At 42.9% G+C, this 27,535-nt stretch overlaps 1 protein-coding gene across 2 annotated transcripts in view; it reads left to right on the top strand.

Annotated features, from left to right (window-relative positions):
• efnb3b (ephrin-B3b) overlaps window positions 1–25,183 on the top strand; it is a 95,158-nt gene extending 69,975 nt beyond the window's left edge. The window contains exons 3-5 of one of the 2 annotated variants that reach the window (XM_079579642.1): window positions 9,032–9,124; window positions 17,544–17,606; window positions 23,472–25,183. In XM_079579642.1, coding sequence (XP_079435768.1) covers window positions 9,032–9,124; window positions 17,544–17,606; window positions 23,472–23,893 — 578 coding nt within the window. In that variant the 3' untranslated portion in view covers window positions 23,894–25,183. The remainder of the gene's footprint in view (window positions 1–9,031; window positions 9,125–17,543; window positions 17,607–23,471) is intronic. The other variant, XM_079579643.1, reaches the window with a different exon arrangement.
• Window positions 25,184–27,535: the final 2,352 nt, after the last annotated feature.

Raw genomic sequence — 27,535 nt, 5'->3', positions numbered from 1 at the left:
GCCAGTGCCAGCTCAGCCTCCAGTCGGTACAGCTCAGTGAATGAATTGGAGGTTCTTAGCTTTCAAATGAGGAAGGAAACTTGTGCTTGTGTTCATGTGAGCAAACCAAGTTCAGCTGATGTTTTTAACCTCTTAACTCCCACCTGAACATGTTTTCTCCTGTTCTCTAAATTCTCCAAATCTAAAAGCTTCTTCAAAATAGCGACAAAAAACGAGAAGAAACTGAGGATGTAAATTGACAAAAGTGACAAAAATCCAGCAAAAAAGTGACAAAAATCCAGCAAAAAAGTGACAAAAATCCAGCAAAAAAGTGACAAAAATCCAGCAATAAAGTGACAAAAATCCAGCAAAAAAGTGACAAAAATCCAGCAATAAAGTGACAAAAATCTAGCAAAAAAGTGACAAAAAATCCAGCAAAAAAGTGACAAAAATCCAGCAAAAAAGTGACAAAAATCCAGCAATAAAGTGACAAAAATCCAGCAAAAAAGTGACAAAAATCCAGCAAAAAAGTGACAAAAATCCAGCAAAAAAGTGACAAAAATCCAGCACAAAAATGACAAAAATCCAGCAAAAAAGTGACAAAAATCCAGCAAAAAATGACAAAAATCCAGCAAAAAAAGACAAAAAATCAGCAAAAAATGTGACAAAACAGCAACAAAAAAGTGACAATAATCCAACAGAAAGTGACAAAAATGCAGCAAAAAAGTGACAAAAATGCAGCAAAAAAGTGACAAAAATCCAGCAAAAAAGTGACAATAATCCAGCAAAAAAATGACAAAAATCCAGCAAAAAAGTGACAAAAATCCAGCAAAAAAAATGACAAAAATCCAGCAAAAAAAGACAAAAATCCAGCAAAAAAAAAGAAAAAAATCCAGCAAAAAAAGACAAAAATCCAGCAAAAAAAAAAAGACAAAAATCCAGCAAAAAAAATGACAAAAATCCAGCCAAAAAAGTGACAAAAGAGCAGCAAAAAATGTGACAAAACAGCAACAAAAAGTGACAATAATCCAGCAAAAAAGTAACAAAAGTGCCATAAAAAAAGGTGACAAAAACACATAAGGGAAATAAAAAGTGATGACAATGGCAAAGAGGAGAGAATGCATTTGGTTTAGGCGGGTGGTAAGAGGTTAAAGCCTCCTAAAGGGGAAACTAAAGTCTAAACTAGTCTTTGTGTAAGTGTTTAAGTATCCATGGTATCCTCCGCCTAAGGCCCATAGTAACTCATACACCCTCAATAATACCGCTGCGTTTGTTCTCATGCTGTGACAGGCTTTCTGACTTGCGGTGCATGTGACGCTTGTATCACTCTATCGTTTCACATTTCAGTCTTCTCTCCTGGACGTGTTTCAAACATTCACCGTCGGCTGAATCATCGTGTCAGGAAATATATTTCAAAGTCTGCCCCCTTTGCGAAACAACACCTTTTTTTCTACCAAATGACTTCACTTCAATCCTCCATTAGTGACATTTCGTGGCTGACCCCTTCTGCGCGGCCATGTTGGATTCCAGCTCTTCTATACTCGGTGCACCTGCTCCATGTTCCAGTGGTGCAGGACGTGACGCTCCGCTTCAGGCAAGCGCGCACGGCTAACGGCTACATTTACAAACTCGGAAATAAATCCATAAAACTGGACTCGTACTTTAGATATGTTTTATTATTGGTCACAGGCTTCAATATAATGTGATTTTATGCCATTCGTTCCATCATATTACTATGGCCATGTCCTATGTAGAGCTTTATTAAAGATCTTTGGTGTTAGCATTAGCATTGGCTGAAACGCAGCATTATCTTGGACACACATCATGCATTTATTTATGTTTTCTGAGCTTTTAAAGGAACAGGCCACCGTTTTTCCATACCGAGATATGTTCTTACCTGAGCTTAGACGAGTTGATGCGTACCTGTCGGGTCTAACTTCACCCCTGTTTGGAGCTATAGGAATACACTGGGAGAGACCAAATGCTAGCAACATCTGTGGTCGTTTTGTGTGACTGAGGGCACACACAAAGACCAGATAGGTACGCATCAACTCGTCTAAGCTCAGGCAAGAACATATCTCAGTATGGAAAAACGCTGGCCTGTTCCTTTAAGGGTCATGGAGTTTAGCAAAAGTGTGGCCATGGGGGAAGTTCTCTAGGACACGTCCTTGTTTACAGCCTCTGGACCAGGACATGCAGACCAACAGTTCCCCGTGTAAACGACATAATCATGATCTGATATTGATATAATCTGATTTCTTTCTGATCTGAAACATAACCAGGAAGGTAAATGAAACCAAACGCGACTCCGAGAACAGCGGCGTGTGATTATAACAAGGTTAAAAAGCTTAAAAAGTCTTTAAAGGCACTTTGGTTTCTGCTCTTCCCCGCCTGCGCCGCACACACCGGGCGCGAGTCCCCGCCCGGCGCTCCGGCAGCTACAGTCGCGCTCGTAAATCTGACACGGCGTTTTTATGAGTCTCTATGACGCATTGATGAAGCCGTCCGAGGCCATTACCGCCGTTACTGTAACATCCTCCCCCCCCCCCGCCGCACTTTCCAACGCCCGGCGGAGGCAGCAGGTGCAGGGTCCAGGAGGCCATCTTGGATTGGGAGGATGGAGCGTGGCAGATGTGGAGAATAACGGAATGAAAGTGCTTTGTTGTTTAGGTGTTTTGAGGCACATTTTTTTAACACATTTCTAATCACAGATAGTTTCTGATCAAAAACATTGCAACAATCATTCAGACTTTGACATTTTGTCTGGTTTAGTCTCTTAAAGGAACAGGCCAGCGTTTTTCCATACTGAGATATGTTCTTACCTGAGCTTAGACGAGTTGATGCGTATCTGTCTGGTCTTTGTGTGTGCGCTCAGTCACGCAAAATGTCCTTGGCTCACTTCCTGTTGGCCAGTGTAGGGGGACAACTACTTCCTGTCCTATATGTAAATTAATTCTATAACAAGAAAAACAAGAGAAAACTCACATAAACGTCAAGCCGAGTTTGTTTGGAGTAAATGAGTTCAGGCGGCGGTGCCATTAGACCTTCTGTTAGCGTCAAATGAACGCTAGCCTTTAGCGTCAAGGCTAAAACGTTTACAAACCCCGGAGCCTCTGCTCAAGTGTTTACATCCTCTCACTGTAAATGATGATCTAACAGCTGCATGTTTTCTGCCAGAGTACCACCGCTTTGGTACTTTTACTTCAACTTGCATGATGCTCCAGGATCAATTATCTTGTAGTTTCACTGGTGATTGTCCATCACCAGTGAAAACCTACCAGAAACTCTGAAGCCGAGTCACTGAAAGGTTAAATACGCACTATTATCAACTTTTTATGTTTATTTTTTGCATATAAAGTGATGTGTGGTGCGCGGTCCTGTCCGTGGTCCTCAGGGTCACCTATGTTTGTTTAGACACTGTTTACATCGTATCTGAAATAAAAACACATTTAACAGCACTCTGGAAATACTAATGAAGCTGTTACATCATCATTTACAGCGAGAGGATGTAAACACTTGAGCAGAGGAGGCTTCGGTGTTTATAAAAGTTTTAGCCTTGACGCTAAAGGCTAATGTTCATTTGATGCTAACGGATGGGCTAATGGCAACACCGCCTGAACTCATTTATTTGAAACAAACTCGGTTTGACTTTTGTTTGAGTTTTCTCTTGTTTTTAAAAATCGTTTTACATGATTAATTATGTTAATAATGTGGACAGGAAGTTGTCGCTCCCCTACACTGGCCAACAGGAAGTGAGCCAAGAACAATCTGTGCTTTGAGCCTATTTAGAATGTACCGAAAGTAAGTGTTCTTGGAACAATGGAAAGAGGAAAATGTGGAATATCTCGATGGAGAATCGAGAGACTAAATCAGACAAAATGTCTGAATGATTATTGAAATGTTCAGATCAGAGCAACTGAACTGCAGCTTTTGAGTTCATGCTAACCACCCATACAACCGGGTCACTGAGAGGTCATATAAGCACCAATAGCATCAGCTGTTTTTGCATGAAAAGTTACATAATGCACCTTTAAGTAGAATGTCCATTGGGTCCTTTGGCTTAAATAACCAAGTTGAGAGAAAGGGAACAAACAAGGCTCATCCTGCATCCAAACATGTGAAATCCTTTTATTCCCAAACGAAACATTGCGTTAAACTCTTCCTCTCCTGTGGCGGTCACGGATCCCGCCGGACATGGAAGCGCTGGACAAATCCCCCGACAAGGACGATAACGCACACTTCCTATCTGACTCAGCCGGCTCCCCCACTGTCCCTTTCTTTTTCTTCTTCTTCTTCTTCTTTTTTTGGGTTTCAAATGGCTCCAATAAAAGCTCTCCCTGTGACTTTGGAGAGCAGCTAAATGCAGGTCATGTCCCGCACGGAGACGCGGCGACGTGAGGGGACTGCCAAGCCCGGCCTCGTCCACAGATCCGCTCACCCGGGGAGGGAGGGGTGTCAGTCAGTCCGTCCGTCAGTCCGTCAGTCCGTCAGTCCGTCAGTCAGTCCGTCAGTCAGTCAGTCAGTCACGAGCCGCACTTTCACTGACGCCTCAGACACGTTTGTGAACACAGAGGCTTTTCCGTTTGGTTTGTGGAGCAAACTTTCAGAGCTAAGAATTGCAAATGCTTAATCTATCCAATCTGTGGAGAAATGTTGGATTGGTGCAATGTTTAATCAGCTTATTAGGAAGATTTGGATTGTTATTTGAGTCTGCATGAAACTTGGTGAGAGGAAACTGGCCCAAAGAGTGAAAACTGACCTGAAGGGAGAAGAAAAAAGATGCAGTTAGAGATATCAATTTGAAACTGTTGCTGAACATCACCGTTAAACATATGAGAATAATAATGTATTGCAGAGTTGAATTGAATTAATTCTTTGTTTAATATACAGTATGAGTTAACAAAGATTTGGATCTTTTTGAATAAGCTATGTATAAGAGAAACAACCTGTCAGTTCAAATTTAGCCTTTTTTTTCTCTTGGGTTCAAAGCTCAACAAATCAGGCTGGGAATTAGATATTAAAAAAATCCCTCTGAAAAAACCTTCCAAATGTTAAGCCCGAGCCTGTAAAGCGCATGTGTCAAGGTCTCGATCTGAGATGATTTAATGTGGCCCTTTGAGGAGCATGTCAAAAAAAAAAAAAGTAAGTCTGTAGCCCATTCCTGTGCAGAGTTATGGATTTTTAAAGAAGTAACCAGTTTGCTCAGTCCAGCCACTAGGGGGCAGCTTAAATTGAAAAAAAAAAAACAGAAATGAATTCCACACGTGTCCAGCAGAGGGCACTGACATAAGAGATCAGGATATAAACAGCATATTATAGCCACGTGGTAAATGGTCAGTCTGCCCCAGGGCGGCTGTGGCTACAATCGTAACTTCGAGTGTGGAGTGAATGAATAATGACTTTTATGCAGCACTTTGAGAGACATGTGACACAGGCTGATGAAGCACAATAAGTGTAAGTTCCTTTACAACAGGGGTAGGCAACGTCAGGCCCGGGGGCCAAAACCGGCCCTCCATCATCAAACTCTGGCCCTCGAGATGATTTTGAGAAATATTATGACCCAAATCAGAGATCGAATGCCTGTTAAAGTACTCTAGAAATGTGAAAAATACTGTCAATTCCTTAAAGAGGGGGTATTCTGCTTTTTCCAATCACATAGCACCAGTCTATATCACACTACAAAGATGACCAAACCTTCTGTTGGTCTGTAAATGCAGTAAATTAGAATAACTGCCTTGTATAAAATGTCTCTCTCAAAATGGCTGTAGTGAATGTCTTGAAATAGGCCTCTGTCTCTTTAAGAACCTCTGAGCCTTTCCGACACGCCCCCTCCACACGCTGACTGTGGCATCAGTGGGGAGGGGGTTCTGCTGAGGGGCAGTGGTTGGTTACTCGGCTGGTGACGAAAGCTCGGAGGCGTCTCCAGGAGGTGGGGGCGTTCCTAGGAGGACTCAGGCAAACCTATCCCTAAAATGGCCGCCATCAGAGTTTTTACAGATGACTCAAAAATACGTGAATGTGCCAAGGCAACACTTCAGGCATGTTTTTAATGAGGGAATGACAACGTGATGTAAAGCTTGAAAAAGTCCATTTTGCATAATACCCCCCTTTAAAATGTCTTAGCAGAGCACCCTTTAAGGCCATAATCCTAAAAGAATACTCATCTAAAGGAAGAAATGACTTACATCTACTTGAATTACGAGATTAAATCTAAAGTTTGGGTGTATTTGGTCTGGCCTTAGAGCAGATATAACCTATTCTTGTCAATGGAACAAGCCCAATTTTTTTCTTAATTCAGATTATTTTGTATGATTTCAAGTGAAAAAAAAAAAAGTGGGATTTCTATTTGTTCCATTGCCGTTAACGTTTTATTTATCAGAGGGTCCGGCCCTTGGTCTTTTGACGATGAAGAAAACCGGCCCTCCAACGAGCAAACCTACCCCTGCTTTACCACATATGCGACCCGCCGTGGGGGCGACTCCCGCGCCCCTGCTGTAAAGTGTGGAGTCTATAGGAGCTGCTAAAGCTGTTGTTGCTGGAGTGCAACGAAAACCTCATTCGGGGAGAACGGCCCTAAAGTGTCTTTTCCGCCGCGCTGTTGTCGTTACTTTCTGGATATCTTCAGCTCGCGAGAAACTCTGATGTTAAAACTAAGACGTTCAGGGGGGAAAGTAAACAGGTCAAAAGAACATCCACATGCCTGTATCTCCCGTGTCCTGTTGTTTGGTCACGTATCGCATGTTTGTGGTGGATATAGTGCACAGAGTGAGCTGCAGCGGCTCGACCTATAAATATCCCCTCAGCCTCTCACTCAGGGACGGGGGCCGTGTCACTGAGTGCGTCTTTGGCCCGGGGGCTGGACGTCTGTCGGTCCTTCCAAAAGCACTCCCGTTAGCCCCGCCCGCGATCTCAGGCTCGGCCGGGTCCCACACAAAGAGCTCACACTTCATCAGGAAAGCTCGGTGATATCTCAGGATGTATTTACACGTGAAGCATTAACTAACAACACACACAGATTATTGATTTAAGTAAAGGATGGATAAATGTACATTTGTTAAAGTCTAACTACATGCTCGTTGGTGCACGGCGTTCTCTCCGTTCAGCCAGTACAAACATCACTTTGGTAATGGCTCTTCAAGGACGAGAGGATCCACTGTTAAATAGAACATTTCAAAGCACATATTGATTACATGATTAAACGTACATACACGTGTCTAATGCCTCTTTACCGTTCATCTAATTGCTTCACACTGCAAATAAGAAAGAAAATGATTACGCAATTAATTTAACCGATTATTGACTATGCAGATATAGTGTACCAAAATACTCATAAATACTCTGTTTAATGCCCTCTGTAGATTTATTCTTAAATGCCCTGATAGTTTATTACACAATCAACTTAACTGGCTTCAGCCCCACAAAAGACCACAGTGTCAATGACCTCCATATTGGAAATGTCTTCAAGTTCCATCTTCAACAACCTACCCTCATAGACATTCTGAATATCTTTCCTTTGTTATTCCTTCTATGCGGAAAGCCGGTCAGTGGCCTTTGTCCTTTAAAGGAACAGGCCACAGTTCTTCCATACTGAGATATGTTCTTACCTGAGTTTAGACGAGTTGATGTGTACCTGCCTGATATGTGTGTGCGCCCGTGGAAGAACATGGTCGCTCCTAACATCACCCCCGTTTGGAGCAATAGGAATACATTGGGAGAGGCCAAATGCTAACAACATCTTTGGTCGTTGTGCGAGACTGAGCGCACGCACAAAGACCAGACAGGTACACATCAACTCGTCTAAGCTCAGGTAAGAACATATCTCAGTATGGAAAAACGGTGGCCTGTTCCTTTAAGGCCCCAGCGACTGGAACCATCTGCCTATAGCAGGGGTGTCCAAACTTTTTTTCCTGTGGGGCCGCATTCTGAAGCGTACACAGGGTGAAGGGCCATAGATCGGTGGTTAGTGCCGCAAAACCTTTGACTAGCAGAGGTTTAAATTGCGCCCCACATCTTTATTTCTGCTCAAAACCTTCATGCAGCTCTGTCTCACAGTAAAAGGTTAGTTGTTCAGTTAGAATTGTGGAGAATTATTACATTTCAAATAAAAAGGACTATCTCTGATGATGTGTCCCGATTCAGCAAAAAGGCAGAGGGCCACCAAAAATTGGTCTGAGGGCCGCATTTGGCCCCCGGGCCACACTTTGGACACCCCCGGCCTATAGCATTAAGGCCAAGCCTCTTGAACGTCTCTTCATAAACACCTCAAAACAGATATGTTTGAAGCGCCATCCAATGTACATGTAGTTCTCTTTTTAGATGACTGGGAGGGGCAGAGTAAGATTTTTGCAGGCGAGATTTTGTTTAGTGTTTGTCTTTGTTGTTTTGTTTCTCTGTATTATGTCTATTATGTTTAGTGTTGTGTGGTTTCTTTGTGAAATGATGTGTTATATATTGTTTTGTTGCAGACGAGGGGGGTTTTCCAATGATAAATTGAAATGAACCGATGCTTTTCAGATATGCCTCTTCTTTAAGCATCATGAACTCCTTGTTTCCTCATCTTTATTTGCACTTAGTTCATGATTAACTTGTGTTTACAAATGCTTTTTAGATGTGCTTTGTCATATAGTCCCGTCAGTGTGAACATGAGCCACTTTGACCTCCTTTAAAACGTTACCACAGTCATGTGCGCTCAGTAATGGTTTTGGGCACGTGGATGAGCTCAGACCTGGGAGCACAGATGAGTCACATTTATGAAATAGTTACTAAATCATTTGACAGTGCTCTCCAGAGTTCTGAAAAGTGTCTGAAAAATCAGCCCAGCTCACTGTGACCTTCACTGAGGAATTCCTATCGAGAGACTTTTGTCAGACCTTATTGTTGACTTCCATTCATGAGTTTGTTTAAGGACGTGTTCATTTCGAAGACTCCTTTCCCGCAAATGTTCTCCAGACGAGCATCTGTGTAAAGAACAGACCGAGAGTTGAAAAAAAAAAAGAAGCAGGTTAGAAATAGAACCGCTCTTAACAGGTGTGTTTTTGTGTTTGTGTTGCAGCGACGTCAGACGGGACGCGCCAAGGCCTGGACAGCATGAGGGGCGGAGTGTGCGCCACGCAGGGCATGAAGGTGGTCCTCAAAGTGGGGCAAAGTAAGTCCAACACGGCCACACGCTTGTCCTGGTTCAGAGCAAAGGCGGTGAAGAGGAGGGAGTGGTTCAGGATTCAGGGTTCTGTGTGTTTCCTCTAATGTCATGTTCAACCAGAGATCGTCTCGGCCTCGGATCAAAGCATGTGCAAAGTGTTGGGTCTGAGTGGATTCATTGACCTGTTTGACCTGATCCACAACGAGCAGCTTCCATTCTGGAGAGCCAGGTCTGAGCTCTGGACAACTGTGAGGAGAGCGTTAAAACAATGCACTCGGACCGGAAAGGCCTTAACCTCTTAACCCCCGCCTGAACCGAGAGGATCTTTTTCCTCACGTCATCAGATTTTTTCCATCATTTTTTTGTTGGGTATTCAACTCATTTTTGTAACTTTTTTGTCTTTTTTTTGTCATTTTTTATTTTTTCGTCAATTTTTTTTTTTTTTTTTAAATGTATCGCATTTTTGTAATTTTTTGGTAATTTTTTTCACATTTTTGTCACATTTTTGTCATTTTATCGTCAATCTTTTTATACAATTTTTGTCACATTTTGACACATTTTTGTTATTTTTTTGTCAATTTTTGGTAATTTTTTTTCAAATTTTTATCACATTTTTGTCATTTTTGTGTCATTTTTTTACATTTTTGTCACATTTTTGTCATTTTATCGTCAATTTTTTTTAATCAAATTTTTGTCACATTTTGTCACATTTTTGTCATTTTTTTGTCACATTTTTGTTATTCTTTTGTCACATTTTTTCTTAAATTTTTTGTAAATTTCTTCTGATATTTTTACCACTTTTTCATCAATTTTTCGTCACTTTTTTGTCAATGTTTTCTCACTTTTTTGTCACATTTCCATCATTGTTTTCGTCTCAGTTTTGTTGCTTTTTCACAGCTTTTTTCCAGAAGCTTTTGGACTGGGGTAAAGCCAAACTGGAGAAAATGTGCTCGGTTCAGGTGGGAGGTAAGGGGTTAAACAGCCCCCACCTCAGCCGAGCACACTTTCTCCAGTTTCTGAAAAAAAAGTGTCCAAATAGCAACGAAAACGAGATGACGAGGATGAAAACGCAATTAAAAAAGCCACAGAAAATCAACAAAAGAGCAACAAAAATGTGACAAAAATGAAAAAAGTGACGGCAAAACTGCGAGGAAAAAGATCCATTTAGATGAGTTTTGTAGGTCTTAGCTTTCAAATGAGGCGTTACTGGCCGAACTAAACTAACCTAAGCTCCAGTCGAGGAGATTTAGATTAAGACGGGTGGTAAGAGGGTAAAGTGCATATGACACTTTAGACACATTTTTTTTACCTAGTTTTCGTCATTTTTTGTGATGTTTATTGTTCCACTTCCTTATTGGGCACAGACAGGAAGTGACATACGTAGAGGTGGCCATTTTTGAAACTGTTGCCGCGCCGACCGTGTTATATCAATGAGAAATCAGAGAAATAAAACAGAGTAGCGGCGTCATTGACAATTAGCAAGTCAGCTAGTCCGTTAGCCCGCTCAAAGTCTTTTCCCTATAGCCGTTAGCATTAGCTATCATCAGACATCGCAAATTCCGAACGATCCAGGTGTTTTCAGATGTTGTCGACCCAACAACCACATTTAGGTCAAAGCCTAGTTAGAAATCCTTCATGAATGTACAAACCTTTGGAGATTTAACTTTAGAAACACATAAGCGTCTAAAGTGTCCTCTGAGCTAAATGCTAACTCACGTTCAGTCTAGGTTAGCGCTAGATCGTCTGCTCCGGAGGGACGGTCTGCTGTTTGTATAGATCTATGAGTCGGTTTGTCTAAAAATACAAATAATCCTAATCCGAACCCTAATCCGTAAGGTTGACCCCTTAACTCCCACCTGAACCGAGCACATTTTCTCCAGTTTGGCTTTACCCCAATCCAAAAGCTTCTGGAAAAAAGGTGCGAAAATAGCAATAAAACAATGATGGAAATGTGACAAAAAAGTGAGAAAACATTGACAAAAAAGTGACGAAAAATGTCTGAAAAAGTGGCAAAAATGTCACAAAAATGTCACAAAAAATTGACAAAAAATTGATAAAAAAATGGAACAAAAAATGATTAAAAATTGACGAAAAAATGTCAAAAATGTGACAAAAAAGTGACGAAAAATTTATGAAAAAGTGGCAAAAATGTCACAAAAATGTCACAAAAAATGGACAAAAAATTGATAAAAAAATGGACCAAAAAATGATTAAAAATTGACGAAAAAATGTCAAAAATGTGACAAAAAAAGTGACAAAAAAATTGATTGAAAATTGACGAAAAAATGGACGAAAAAATGACAAAAATGTGATAAAAAAATTACAAAAAAGTTACAAAAATGAGTTGAACACCCACCAAAAAAATGTTGGAAAAAAAATCTGATGACGAGAGGAAAAAGATCCTCTCGGTTCAGGCGGGAGTTAAGAGGTTAACCATTTCCCTGGCCCTAACCTTAATTTTTGTCATGATATCTCACGTTTTCACAGCAGACTGTCCCTCCGGAGCAGACCATCTAGCACTAACCTTGAGTCAAGGTTCTGCTTTTTGTGGGTCTGATTCACGTCCAATGGGCCACTAAACTTCATCTTATGATACGTTAATGATAAAGAAACCACAGAAATGATACATGTCATGAAAAGGATTAAAACAGACCTCACCATAGTTTGATATGACGCCGTTTTCTCTATTGGCATGGGCATAGAACCCTCAATAACTTAACCTCTTAACCCCCGCCTTAACCAAGTGCATTTTCTCCAGTTCAGCTTTACCCATATCTAAAAGTTCACAGCCCTATATATAGGCCAGTCGAACGCCTCATTTGAAAGCTAAGACCTACAAAACTCATCTTAACGGATCCTTTTCCTCGCATTTTCATCACTTTCCTGTCGCTCTTTTGTGGCTTTTTTGGGTAACACTTTACATTACGGGCCGGTAAGTCCTTGGTACTTACAGTGGTAATTACAGTGGTACTTAAGGTGGCATTTACACTGGTAATTCTGGGTACTTATTGTGGTAGTTAAAGGATACTATAGTGAGAATTACAAGTTTTGTACTTCTAGATACAGTGGTTACTCTTAGTAATGAAGGTTGTGCTTCTTGTTTTCCCTAATGCTGTTTTATGTTGTTTTATTGTCACACAATCCTACAAATTACGTCTGTATGTAGAAGTACCACATTTACTACTACTGAATTATCAATAAGTACCATAGATGTATCACTGAAACTACTAGAAACTATCATTTAAAGTACATAGAAGTATGACCTTCATTCTCCCTAACCCTAACCCTAATGACTAGTAATTATGACTTTTAGTACCACAATAAAAACCTAGTAATTATCCTGTAATAACCACTATAAGTACCACGGACTTACCGGCCCGTAATGTAAAGTGTTACCCTTTTTTGTTGTTTTCTTATCACTTTTTTATCGCTTATTTGGTCACATTTTGTCGCTCTTTTGTGGCTTTTTTCATTGCGTTTTTGTCACATTTATGCCACTACGCTATTTTGACACTTTTTTCAAGAAACTATTAGATTTGGGTAAAGCCAAACTGGAGAAAAAGTGTCCTCCCAACTTTTCTTCATTAAGTTGCTGCTTCACTGTACTATTATCACTTAAACAGATAGTATTCAGCCCTGTCACACTTCCAGAGGCCCATAGGGAGTTTGATTCTAAGCAGAACCCTCAACATTCTGGACCGAGTGTCAGCCAGAACAAACAATAACACTCGTTCTGTTGCTCTGCATCGGACTCGCTGCTAATGAACATGTTAACAGGAATCTAGGTTTTGGTGCCGCGCCCCAGCGAGTGCGGCGATGCTGCGCCCAGCTGCCGTAGTGTCTTCTGGAGAGGTTTGGGCTGTTGGCAGGTCTGTCAGAGCCTGCCTCCTCGGCGCCGTGCGAGGCTGTTATCTGCGCCTCTGCGGGAAAAGGTCACGTCTGCCTGTTTGTCGTCTAAATACGCTGCGCCGCGGATGATTTGGGCTCCGATAGGGCCGAGGGAGTCCGCTCATCTGCCCCCTTCCTCGTACTGAGTGTGTTTTTGTCACAATAACACACGACCGCTCCGTCTGTCATCGCGTCAGCTCCAGCAGAAGAACAGGTCTCTGCAATGCGGCACGGTGGCAGAGTGGTTAGCGCTCTCCCCAGGTGTTCATGCTGTCATAGTTTTAGTCAAAGTCACATCTTTGCAGAGACTAAGCTCGGCTAAAACCTTAAGGTGCATTATGCAACTTTTTATGCAGAAAAATGAGCTCATGTTATGCGTATTTGACCTGTATGGGTGGTTAGCATGCCGGTGTCCTCTGGGACGCGCCAGGACCAATCGTTCTTTAGGGTTTTTGGGAGGTTTTCACAGCTGATGGAGCCGTCTCCATGGTTATGCTTACATTCCATCCAAAAAAACTTCCAGGAACCTAGGGCTGGGCGATAAATCGAATTAATGCAGTCAATTCATGCTTTTAAAAACAGATGATTTTGAAAATGGCTAAATCGTTAAATCGTATAACGTAAAACCGTTCCATGTCCCCACAACGTGCTGCAAATTTATCAGCGTTTTAAACGCTCCACAGTGAAATGACTCCAGCGGAGAAGCAGAGGCTTTCTGATGATCTGCTGCTTCAGAAAGGCCAAAGTGTTGTGTTTTAAGAGGACGAGCTGGAGTTTTCTTTCCCACTTTCCTCCAGTCTGCTCCTGTGCCTTTCACTCACTCTGCTCTGAGCGGACCATTTAACTCCGCCCCTTTCCCTTGAGTCTCCAATGGAGAGGCATGAAGACGATAAAACTAAAAAAACAATTTTGAAAACTCCATGGCTTATGAAGAGGTGTTACTTTTGAGAGCAGACAAGGAATGTCTAAATTTTGATAAAGGGTTATGTTATCTTAATGGGCCTCATTGTAGGTTACATCATGAAGTATTAATGAGTACTCTGAGCAGTTTTCTTCAAAGATCAGGAGACTTTTTAAAGTTTATTTCAAATAAAATATAAAATCGATCAAAATGAGTAAAAAAAATTGAGATTTTCTTTATTGGCCAAATCGCCCAGCCCTACAGGAACCCTCAAAAACCTGAAATAAAATTGGTCCTGGAGCGGCCTAGATGGAAAGTAAAGTTGCCAAACGAATCAACAGTACAGCCGCCGGGTCACTGAAAGGTCAAATTCCCACCTGGGGGGAGCCTTTATGTGGAGTTTGCATGTTCTCCCAGTGCCTGCGTACATTGGTGTATGAATGAGAGAGTGAAATGGGGAGTGGTTCCGTTCCAGTAAAGCGCTTTGGGCCTGATGAAGGTAGAAAAGCGCTATATAAGTAGAGATCATTTACCATTTCCTCCGGTTTCCACTACCACTAAAAACACGTACTCGAGGGGAATCCTCCATCAGCCTGGCTCCATGTCTTGAGATGGATCCCCCGAACTTGACCCAACTTGACCCAAGTACTTTTTTTATTATCCAGTTAAATAGTCCATTATAGAAAACAATCATGGAAGCGCGAGACCGAGCGACACATCGGAGGCTCTTTGGGCGTTTACTGCAAACTTTAGATGGAACAGATCACGTTTTATGAGATGAGACACATCCCAGACATAACCCGGATGTCGCATGGCTCTAGGCTTTGGTCGACGGGTACATATAATCCCGGACTAAATGAAGTTGTATATCGATAAAACAAAACAAAAAAGGGGTTTAAGGAAAAGCTAGAACAGGTGGGTTTTGATACTGATGTGAAGGTTGGTCGTGAGTCAGAGTTTCTAATGGGCCGTGGGAGTGAGTTCCAGAGGGTGGGGGGCAGCGATGGCGAAGGCACGGTCCCCCAAGGTCCGGCGGTTAGTGCGGGCGATGGGAGCGAGGCGGCTGGAGTCGGCTGAGCGGAGGCGGCGGGTGGGTTGGTGTCGTTGTAGGAGCTCGGTGAGGTCGGGCGGGACGATGTTGAGAAGCATTTCATTTCACTGAAACGGAAACCCCAAAGCGGGACGATCCCAGCTCGGAGGCTTCGGGGGCTGGAGCACTAACAGAACAAACAATAAGGCCCCCACTTATATCTCACATCCAGACAAATATGTATATACAGTCCCGATCAAATGTTTAAGACCAGTTGAAAAATGTCCGAAGTTCTCCTTTTGCATGGTTGGATCTGAACAAGGTTCCATTTAGAACTTCTCTATGCAACAAGAAGAAATGGGAGTGTAGTACCCCCTCCTGACCGGGCGCCCCATGGGTCAGATGCAGTCACCACACTTTGCTCATTCTGTGCCGTCCATCCTGCATTTTGTCTCAGCTTTTGTGTGCTACGAAGTCACTTGAGAAGAACCAGACATTTTCCAGGAATGTTTCGCTTCTGTTGTTGCTCCTGTTTGACCCTGTTTCCCTCCCGGCGCTTATTGACAAATTGAAGGACGACGGACGGAAGCCAACTAGCCAGAAATCACACTTTGAGGAGGTGTGAAAGAGAAGATTGATTTAGCAACGGAGACGGTCGTTCATTTTTGTTCCCTTCATAGTATTTAGTTCAGTTTGTGTTGGGGCAAACCGGGGCTGCACAAAAGAAGCTAATTTGTTTGCCACAGTTCACTACGAATGGGCCCTTCGTCTGCCGACTTCAGCTTCTGTCATTTTCCCCCCAAAATGTTTTTCCATTTCAACCAGGGAGAATAAATATCCCCCTCATTGTCAACACGGATCTTTTCATTTGCTTCATTATTTCACACTGAAAGAAGAAAAATAGACAGAATTTGACCAATATTTTGGTGGGTACTAATTCTAGCAATCACTGAGAAAGTTTGTCGCCCCTTTGATGCCTTCATTTAGAGTGGACGTAAAGCTTTGACAGACATCCTCACAGAGTTGTGTGTCTCTGTTGTATCTGTAATATTCACTGAGCCTCTCCATCTCCTCCTCTTCACCAGCGCCTTCCAAAAGCCATTACTCCTCCTTCACTCACCACCTCGCCGACGCCTGGACCCGCCGAGGTCTGAGCGCCGGAGTCCACGCAATAAGCTGTTCATCGCTTGTCACTCATGTGTGTGAAAGGGGACATGTCATGCAGAGCGGGGTAGCAGTGTTTCCTCAATTACGTCGTGCATTAAAGCAAACACAGACTTATTCTGATCATCCATTGATCTGTCGGTGTCAATCGATTCATATTAAAAATGGGATTAATCACATCTGTGAAGTTTGATTAATGCCGGTTATATCCATTATTTATACTTGGTCGACATAAAACACTCACATTTAAAGCAGTACTAAGTAACTCGTGCCCCTAGAGGCCATAAGTGCCACTGCAGGTGTCGTAGCATGTTAGTATTAAAACATTAGATGACTTACTTGTAAAAATGCTCCCAAAGATTTCTGTATCTACCCTTTCAGTGATGACTGAAGTGAAGACTGTAAAGATGTAAACGATATTAAAGTCCTATATACAGTAAAAAAAAGGAAAAAAAACACTCAAATTTAAAGCAGAACTAAGTAACTAATGCCTCTAGAGGCCTTAAGCGCCACTGCAGGTGTCGTTGCATGTTCCATCCATCCATCCATTTTCTTCCGCTTTATCCGGGGCCGGGTCGCGGGGGCAGCGACACCAGGCCAGCTCGGAGACATAGTCCCACCAGCGTGTCCTGGGTCTTCCACGAGGCCTTGTCCCACTAGCATGTCGTAGCAAGTTACGTTTTTTTTTACTTTTATTTGTCTGTGAGAGTAAATACTACGCTGACAGAAAAGACAAAGGGACAGAGGGATATTGTTCATCCAATTACACAATGGAGATCAGTTTCTTCCCTCAAACTTGGCTGTTAAAGTGGCGCTAGCCCACAGTTAGCTTTACCCGTTAGCTTCTTCTTCGTGATTCCATTAGTGTGTATTGGGGCCTCCGACCTGGAGGCAGGAAGTTGCATTTGGGTTTTTCTGGCCAGGGGGAGATCGTTAACACTTGTATTACCCTCAGAGGGACGACGGAAAGGATTTATTAAGGTCAACACGTTATTTAGTTCTGCTTTAAAGCATTTGCTTGCATTTCATTAACCAAATATTCACAGTGTGATCATTCCTTCTCCACACGCTTCATAATCACATTTTAGAGACATTTTCTTTGGTGCTGAACAGAATCTGAAATAGCATCATGAGACACAAACCTCTTTGATGCATTAGTAGCTCTCTGCCACTTGCAGGAAGTAAAAGCTTGTTTTAACGGTTTATGTCATCCCCGCTGGTGCCTGCAGAGGGAGCTCCAGGCCAATATGAAGTCCTGGCCAGCCCAGTCTCTCACTCCTTAGGATCTTTTCTTTCCATAGACATGATTCCAGCCATGACTCCACAGAAGTGCCCCAAGGCAGGTTCTCTGCATGATATGTCCCACTTTTCCTCTCTCCTGGTTGAAAGATCACTAGCCCACACTTACATTTTTTCATTTTTTGTTTTGTTTTTGTTTTTAGGTCCATATGGTTTGCCCCCCAAAAAACAGGACCCACCTCCGCGCTCTAACAACCGAAACTCAGGTAATGCTCGAGAGGATCCGAGGGGATTAAGTACGCGCACTGAAAAAAGGGGGGGGGGAACATCCAGGTTTTAGAGCGAGGAGGCGACAGATGGAGGGAGTGGGAGCGGGAGCATCTGTGGAGCTTTTAGTTCCACATGTCTCCGCTGAGAAGAATGGGCTGAGAGCGAGACACGGGCGGGCTGAGGATTGATGCCTCCTCTGCAGATCTCAGAACTTCAGAGAAATATCAGATAGCGCTTTCACAATCAATCAATCAATCAATCTCAATCACTGGCAATCATTGGGAGACTCACTTCACCGCTGCCATCCATTTTCTTTGAATATGTTAACACTTTTGTGAAATATCTTTCTGAAGAAAAGACTCTGTGTGCAGGAGAAGGTTTAACTGTCGCTGCAGCAAATGTCTCGGCCATTCCATGAGTAAAAGTAAACTCCTGATGATGAAGTCCATGGTACTTACAGTGGTACTTACTAGTATTTATGTGATACATCTTAAGTATTTGCAGTGGTACTTCTAGGTATATACAGTGGTAGTTTATACCACGGTCAGTTAGAATTCCAAGGCTAACTGACATGCATCATTTTCATGTAACCGCCCACGTATTCCGGTAGTTAAATCACTGGGACATCGCTCATATGTAAGGATTAAACAACTCCGCTGCGCGTCGTGGTGTTCTTGACTCCGCATTGTGCATCATAACCGTCTCATGCACGGCTCCGAGTTGTTTAATCCGCTTATACCAGGGTCCCACAAACATAATAATAAATATTTGTTTCATTGACTAAACTCACTAAATCTGCCAGACTACGGGACTATTTTGTGTGGGTTATTAGCCGGTCACTGAAGGCTGGTCTCAGAGCGAGTCATTCTCCGCAGCTATTACGAGGATCTCAGTCAGGCTCAACGACACAACATCAGCACAGAATCACAACACAACAGGACTAACCCGGAAACACTTTTCCCTGGAAGTAAACACCGATATGCGGCACTCGTGGGCAGGAGTTATTTCACTTTTACGCTGTTTAACCTGAAGCTAGCTAGCTAGCTCAACCAGCTCAACTGTTTATGGAAACAGCTGCGGTGGAGTCGCTCACACCTGGGCCCCCCCAACTGAAACTTTTATGTTTGACTTTACTAATCCAGACAAATATGCTTCAATGCAGGATCATTTTATGTACGCCTGAAAATGATGAATAGCCTTAACCGTTTCCAATAGAAATGTAAAGCTCATATGTTATTAACAGTAGCTAACCTAGCTGCTCACTCTCCTCTACAAACATTTAGCAAACATTTTGTTTTGGCCAAAAACGTTGAAATTAAAAAAAATCCATCTCATCTCTCATATCTGATTCAGCTGTGTCATGTGTTGCTATGGCGATGCCACAGTGGAGTGATATCCCAGTGATTTAACTACCGGACTACGTGTGCGGTTATACCAAAATAATGCACCAGCCAATCAGAATCCAGTATTCACCCAGACCATGGTATAACACGGCTGAATCAGATGAACAAGTCGGCTGACTGACAGGAGCGAATGAGATGAATGTTTTTGTTTAATTTCAACATTTTTGGCCAAACAAACCTTTTGATGAATGGCAAATAGAGTAGAGTGAGCAGCTAGGTTAGCTACTGTTAATAAAATATGAGCTTTCCATTTCTATTGAAAACGGTTAAGTCACTATTCATTATTTTCAGGCGTACACTTATATGATCTCTGCACTGAAGCATATTTGGCTGGATTAGTAAAGTCAAACATAAACGTTTGAGTTCGTGGGGCCCAGGTGTGAGCGACTCCACCGCAGCTGTTTCCATAAACAGTTGAGCTTCAGGAAGCTAGAGCTGGCTTCAGTTATTTATTTACTTTATTTTCAATCGATATGGCATTACAAACCCTCTTACAGCATTCTACGAATTTGTATAAGTCTGAGCAAGTGAACAAATTGAATTACAAAAGTGCACAATGGCCGTGCAACATGAGAAAGAACACATTCACAAGAGGCCTGTGATCATACCTGAGATTGTATGAAATGAATGAAAAGCTAACTTCATGTTAAACAGCGTAAAAGTGTAATAATCGGTGCATATCAGTGTTTACTTCCACAGAAAAGTGCTGGGTTAGTCCTGTTGTGTGAGTTTGTGCTTATTTAGTTAGCTTTTAGCTCGTCATCGTTACGTTATCGTTATTAAAAAAGGTTTGTCAACAGAATGATATTGCTCTCATCTTGGTTGACGAGAACGACACTGCTCTGTACTGTATGTACCTGGAAGTACCACATTTACTACCTTGGAAATACTGCTGTAAAATCCTTGAATAACCAATAAGTACCATCGGTGCATCACTGTAATTACTACAAACTATCACTTAAAGTACCAAAGTAAATACAGAAGAAGTACCACCTTTATTAATAAAAGTTACCACTGTTTATATCTAGAAGTATCACAGTACATACCTAGTAATTCTCACTATAGTATCCTTTAAGTACCACAATAAGGACTTAGGATGTACCACTGTAATTACTAAGATGTACCACATTAATGCTAGTAATTACCACTGTGAGTACTATAAACTAACTGGCCTGTATTACTTTAATTACTAGTATTTACTACTAGTATCCTTTAAGTACCATAATAAGTACCTAGAAGTACCACTGTAATTACTTAAAATGTACCACATAATTACTAGTAATTACCACTGTGAGTACCACAGACTGGCCCATATTGTAAAGTGTTACTGAATAGGGATCAAACTAACCTGTTACCGGCCATCCGATGCTTAGGGTCAGTAATTATTTAAAACCAAATCCCAAAGTGTATTGACTGGAGAGCCTACAGCCGAAAGGCCAGTGTCATAGGTCATTTGAAAGCCAAGACCTTCTGGTTTAGAAAGATTTGTGTGAGTGAAATACAACTTACTTATCACATTTGCCGTTCCTCCCCCTAATCATAACCCTAACCCCGGATCAGGGGGGGACGGAACCTAAAATGATCCTGTGACGAATGAAGTTCAGGGGAGATGAAATGATCCACACAGAAGAGGACATTTCCCCATAACATCAGGTTTTGTTTCCATCTTTTACATTTGCAGCTTTAAGGCGAGACACTACAGGTGAATAGGGAAAAAATTTAAATTTACTGATATCAATTTGAAACTTTTGCTGTCGATCACTGGCATAAATGTGAGAAAAAATACATTGCAAGTTTTCTGTCATTTTATCTTTTCATATAAGAACAAGGTGTTTTATGCCTAAAAATGCCCCAAATTTTGCATCTTTTCGGCGACGAGATCTGAATAACGTATAGAGCTACATTCAAATTTATTGTTTCATTTTATTGATGAATGAGTTACCAAGACTTTTTCAGAGGGGATTTTGGATTTCTTGTTTAGTTTTAAAATAAGCTGTTTTTTAGTGGAAAAATGTGTAAAAAATGTAATTTTCGCCTTATTTTTTTGACATTCAAAACTCAATAAATGGGGCTTAGGGATTAGATAATAAAAAATCCCTCTGAAAAAATATTGTTCAGTCCAAAGCTGGAAAATGTGAAGTCTTTAGGTCCGACTGACGTGGACATAGTGTCGCCACAATGACAGAAACATGTGTTTGAGAAAAAGGCCCTTGAAATTGCATTCTCCCATATAAGTCTATGGGGGAACATTGAATCAGCGCAATATTTAAACATGTTATTGTGAAGATTTGATATATTTTCTGTTTCCGGGTGAAAGCTTATATGTTCAGAGACCAATTTGGCCCAAAACCTGAAAACTGAAAAAATTGAGTTTTGCCTGAAGTGTCTCCCCTTAAATACTTTTCTCAGAGCCAAGAGTCTTACAGTTCTAGTTTGAGGGACAAAGACAAAGGTTTTCCAGAGCTGAGAGAATCCTGGTTTATCCACAGGTCTTCAATGGTGTTTAGGTCAGGAGAGTGACTGCCCCTCGAGACGTCGTCCATCGTGGATTTAGAGCTGTGTTTAGGATCTTTCCCCCATGCTACGTTTTCCATCAGGATTTATTGGAAACTAATTTAATCCATTCTTCGTTTACCGAAATGAAATTGAGGACAAATGTATTTATTTCAACAAAATGTAATAATGTGTAATTTCTATTGTATTTCTGTGGCTTTATTTTTCCTCCAAACTGGGTCAAAACAAAACGGAACAAAACAAAACGCTGCATCAGGACAAACAAGGCCAAAGTCCGGCTAAATCAGTAAAATGACCAAAACAACACTGCTCCAGCACGTTTTCATTGCGCTGCCGTTGATTTGGCGATAAATATGGTGCAGCAGCTGTGCCGTCAGTCCATCCAGCCCTTAAAAGCAGAGACGCCGACCTCTCGCTCTGTAATGAATATAAATGTCTGTGGACGGCGTGCGGACACGGCCTTCCCGCAGCGCTGGGCGGGCTGGCGTAGGCAGGAGCAGAAGTGGAGGTGAGGCATTAGCGGCTCCTCCTCGCCGCCGCGCCGCAGGACTCCTCTCGCCGTTTGATTCGCCCACCTGCGCCGGGCCACGGAGCGCCGGTTATTACCGCCACAATAACCTCCAGTCTGACTCAACCACGGAGCAAGAGAGCCACGGCCGGGGGAGATGTGCCCCGAATAACGATGGGCCAATCCCACCAATCCAGGGCTGTGTTGGCAGAGAAATTGGCACTACCGCTTTGAAAGGTGCTCCATATTATGCTTTACTCAGGCTTTTGAAAGTGGTGCCCCTGTAGTGTAAGTTAGAACAGTGGCTCCCAGTGTCCTTCACTTTCCCGCTCAGGCATCAGAAATTAAAGACAGTTCCTCAAAAAGCACAAGCTTCAGACTTAGGGATCCACAATTCCTCATTTCCAAAATACGTATTAGGTCACTTTGCGCATGTGTAGCTGAAAAGCATCTCAATGTATCATATGGGGTCATGTTGTAGGGCCAGACTATCTCTGCAGTACAGCCATAACCTTGATTCCATTCTTGAGTGCTGAGTAAGTGTCTGAGCAAAAAGTGCTGTCTAACGATTAAAATATTTAATCATGATTAATCGCATGAATGTCATCGTTAACTCGTGATTAATCTCACATTTTTATCGATACTAAATGTCCCTTGAATTACCATTTTAATACTCTTATACTCCTATCGGGTTCCTCAAATATTCAGCAAACTTTAAGTTAAGCTCTTTTGCTCAGAATTTGGCACAACCAGAGCATTTCCTTGGCACATACGTGACAGGCACATGTGATTCAAATACTGCAGCAGCAAGAATAAAGACAGAGCTAACAAAAGGAGGCGACAGCGTCTGACTGACCTGAGGAGAGCAGCTTTGTAACGCCGGGTAAGGCTGCTCCACTTTAGTTCCAAACTTTGTTTTGTTTGACAAAAAGAGGCGTCCATGACGTGGCCTCGGTAAAGTGTCTCCCTCCTCTCCTGATAAGTCCATAAGAGATTTCAAAGCTGTCATCACTGGTGCTATTTGTCCTGTAAACACGCAGTCCCAGCAGAGCGGCTCATGCAGCGGCTCTGGAGGTTGGCAAATTAGGACAAATTAATCGTACGATTAAAAAAATGGACGTTTAAAATTGTTAAAATTGATTTGTGTTAACGCGTTTATAACGCAATATTTTGTTTTGAACTGTCTATGATTTGGAGTTCAGGTTTACCTGTGTATGATTTGGGTGGACAGTTGATTCCGGTTTACCTGTGTATGACTCGGGCGGACAGGTGATTTGGGTTTACCTGTGTATGACTCGGGCGGACAGGTGATTTGGGTTTACCTGTGTATGACTCGGGCGGACAGGTGAGTTCAGGTTTACCTGTGTATGACTCGGGCGGACAGGTGAGTTTTGGTTTACCTGCCGGCACTAACAGAGAGTGTGTGTGTGTTTCAGGCGGCTCAGGGAACAGCACTCAGCCTCGAGGGACCCTGGAGGACGGAGGCAACGGGCCGATCGCGGCCTCCAACATCGCCGTGATCGCCGGCGCCGCGGGGGGGTCGGCCTTCCTCCTCCTGGTCACCGCCGTCATCTGCGTGGTGTGCTACCGACGCCGGCACGCCAAGCACTCGGACACCCACCACCCGCCTCTCTCCCTGTCCTCCCTCACCAGCCCCAAGCGGGGGGGCGGAGCGGGCGCCCTCTCCAGCTCCAACAACAACGGCTCGGAGCCCAGCGACATCATCATCCCGCTGCGGACCTCGGACTCGGCCTACTGCCCGCACTACGAGAAGGTCAGCGGGGACTACGGACACCCCGTCTACATAGTCCAGGAGATGCCCCCGCAGAGCCCCGCCAACATCTACTACAAAGTATGAGGACCTCGTCTGGACTGGCCGGGTTCCCTCAGCCCGTCCACACTTTAGAATGAAAGCATCACTTGCCTTTCCCGGGGTTCCCACCGGACTCCTGCACACCCCGAACCTCCGGATTTAACACAGCAGCGGGCAGCGGTCCGCGGCCTGCCCTGTTTTAGGGGTGCGGGCCCCTTTCTGCCCGTTAAAAAAAAAAAATCCTTCAGATGAACCTCCAGTGCCAGCCTTTTTATAGCGACTTTACCTGGCACTGGGGTCGCAGACGAATGTTTCCGGAACGGGCACTTAGCTGAACACCACTTTATAACCAGAACCTGCCTAGCCCCTGCCCTTCGGAGCCCCCGACGGGCCAATCGTAATAAAAAAAAACAACCCACGCCCACTCACTCGTATCTGTTAGGACTCTGCTGTCGTTGTTTGGTTTCTCCGAGAAGCCCGGGCACAGGCTGGAGTGGAGGAGCGGGGCGGGGCGGGGCGGGGCGGGCGGACTCCTGTACATGTGACTGTGGGTGCCGGCGCGTTGGGTGTCGTGCGTGCTGCGAGTGCTTGTGTTCTTTAGATTGTCTTAAAAAGAAAAAAAAACAACCAAAACACTAAATAGCGAGCATAAACGAAAAGAGTGAGATTTTTTTTTTTTATCACTATTGACACTTAGATTATATATATGAATATCGACTTTTTATTTTATTTTTCTTATCGTTCGCATTCATCTCTTTTCTTCGCCCTCAGTCTGTTTGGTTTTGTTGTTCCTAGAGCAAACGTGTTTCCTTTCCATCTCCGTTAGTCGACCCGTCACCGATGTGTCGTTCCATTTTTCCCCGACAAAAAGGTTCTCCTCAGCCCGGGGTCTCTCGGCCCCGTGTATATTTTTATAGCTTCTTGTACTACGCCATAGTTTTTTGGATGTTTAGATCTTGTGGAAAAAGTGTCGAGGTAGAACCCATCTATGAGAGGATTTGTTTCGCAAACTTCTTTTTCTAATTTTCAAAACGGAACGCGCAGCGATGTTTGGCAGAGGTCGGGGGTAAAAGGGGTTTGGAAAGCGAAAAAAAAAAGAAAAAAAAAAGCCCAAACGAATACAGAGATGACAGAGTTCCTATTGACGGAATTGCACAAAAGAGTGACGTTTCTGCGGCTGACTCGGTCTGGACAAGTCGAAAAAGGAGCAAAAGAAGAAGAAGTGGGCGCTAACTTGATTTTCGGAGACTTTCGGGGATCGGTCGGCCCCGCCTTCGTTCGTCATCGCTTTACGGACTCGCGAAGCCTGGATGTTGCAGACCCGTTTTGGAAGAGCCACCCACCCCCCCATCCCCGAGGCGGAGGTCCATTCCTAATACTGTTTGTTTGTGTTCTCCTCACATTGCTTACGTGTAGTGGTCTTTCTACCTGAATTGCCTAAGTGACGTTCGTTCTGTGTACACCCGGACCTTACCTTAAAAGACATGTTTTGTCCGTTTTTCACATGAAAGTCGTTCTGTTTTGTACCATGGGGGAAGCTGAGTTGTAATTTAGAAACACCGATGTTTAGTAAAGACGGCCATTGTTGTAATTTTTCTATGTGCTGTTAAGTCTGTCTATTTAAACATTGCTCAAGGTACTTAAATTCTACCCTCCCGCAACGCCCACCATTCTGTCACTGCCGTCACCTGCCACGTGGGATGAAAGACACTTGAATTCAGAGATGATTTTTGTTTGTTTGAAACCGTAAAGGCTTTGCAAAAGGTAGTCATCTGGACTGGGTTGGCCCCGCAGGTTGTGAAAGTATCTGTGTGTCCTTCACTGAGCAGGAATGGGGCAGATATAGTGAGGCAGATTAGGCAAAAACAAGTGCCAAAGTGGTAGTAGGGATGCACCAATCCGATACTGGAAAAAATACGATATCGGGTATCGGACATGCGATACTCAATACCTGTTTTAACTCAACGTTTTAAAAAGACAACTTTAACCGATTATTCTAAGGGAATTCAAGGTCATGCCTTCAGGGAGGAGACTGCGGGAATCTACGGGACTGGAGGACAGTTTCATACACAAGGCCATCGGGAGGCTGAACTCCCTGCCCTCCCTCCAACCCCTCGCTTCACAATCAAGGACGAGAGAAAGATCATTTCAAATCATACACATGGCAAATAAAAAATCTTGAATCTTGAATATGGACATGCTGCACCTAGAGCTGGGCCAATCCCCCCCCTCCCCAAAATAAAAAATCTTAGAACTCGATTAGTGTTAGTTATTTGATTCGATTTTTTTCCCCCCAGTTCAGTTTCACCTTCTTTTTAGATCTGAAATTGTGTGTAGAAAAGTCCAATGATCCTTGTTTCATCTTTTCCATTCCAGTTTATTAATAGATATAATAGATAATTGACATTGATGTCCATTGATCTCACACTGGAGAAAAGAGGACCATCCCTTTTTCACTCACAGCAGCCACTCTTAATGGGCATTGCTGAAACACGAGGCTCTGTCCCCAAACCAAAACAGCAGCATGGCTATGGTCATGCTAATGTACACAACGGGGCGCCTCCTCAGCTTGGGACAGTAAATCATTAAACAAGCAGATGCCAGAAAACAACAGGGTGGTGCGGATACTCACCCCAGATCAGGACAATAGGATGGAAGCAGGTTTTAGCGGAAAAAGAGGTTGGAGGTGATGACAGGTTTAGTGCCACCCACAGGAAGTAGCTAATAATTAAAGTTCGCAGCCCCAGGAGAAACAACGTCAAACTGAACTAAACCTCCTCGGTGAGAAGGCACAAGCTCTTCGATTCTAACCCGGTTCAGACGCCCGCCTTTCGGGAAGCCTTTGCTGCAATGGACAAATCAAACGGACACAACGGCAATGTGAACCGATCAGGATGCGAAACCACACTTTGAATTCAAGATATTTTAACTCATGGTTACAGTGGGTTAAGACAGTTTTCAAACCACCTTAAACGATCTTCTATGTCATTGTTACGCAGTATGATACGAAAATCGTTTGTTTCTTTGCTAAAATTCTACACTGAAGAGGTAAAGTTTAGAACTGGCAAAAGAATACAACAAATATTAAACCCAGTAGTATAGTATATAGTGTTGATTGAGAATCAGATTAAAAATAACCATTTGAACTGCCCTTATCAGACCTCAACATAACAGCAGAGTAATAAACCGAGGGGTATGAAGACTTCCTGAACCCGCTGGAAACATATTTCTGTTGCGGTACATCCCTTTACTTTGAACTTGTTTTCAGTTCCACGGCGTCTGTAGCTCTTTTTGTCCTTTTGACTGGTTGGCGCTATAGAAGGTACTTTTCTTTTTCATTATTTCAAACAGCTTTTGTCTTTTTGAAAAACTGAAAGAGTTCGAGCGGGGGGTTGGTGGAAGCGTGTGTGCGTGTCGATGTGAGTGTCTCTTTGTGCCAACAACCGAGTCGACCCTGCACTGCAAGGGGAAAAATAAATCTACTTCAAATTGGAGTCGTTTGAATTCAGAATACTAATGGATCTGAGTAGCTTGTACTTGTTTTTACTCGAGGTTTTTACGACATGACCCTGTATAGCACAAAATGTATTTTGGTCAAGACATTTTCCATTTTTCCCAAGTATTGTTCGTAAACGATGACTATCAAAAACATTAACAACAACAAAAAGACACAACAATACATAATAC

This window comes from Gobius niger (genome assembly GCF_951799975.1).
Source record: "Gobius niger genome assembly, chromosome: 21".
NCBI lineage: Eukaryota > Metazoa > Chordata > Actinopteri > Gobiiformes > Gobiidae > Gobius > Gobius niger.
This window is presented reverse-complemented; position numbering and strand designations above follow the sequence as displayed.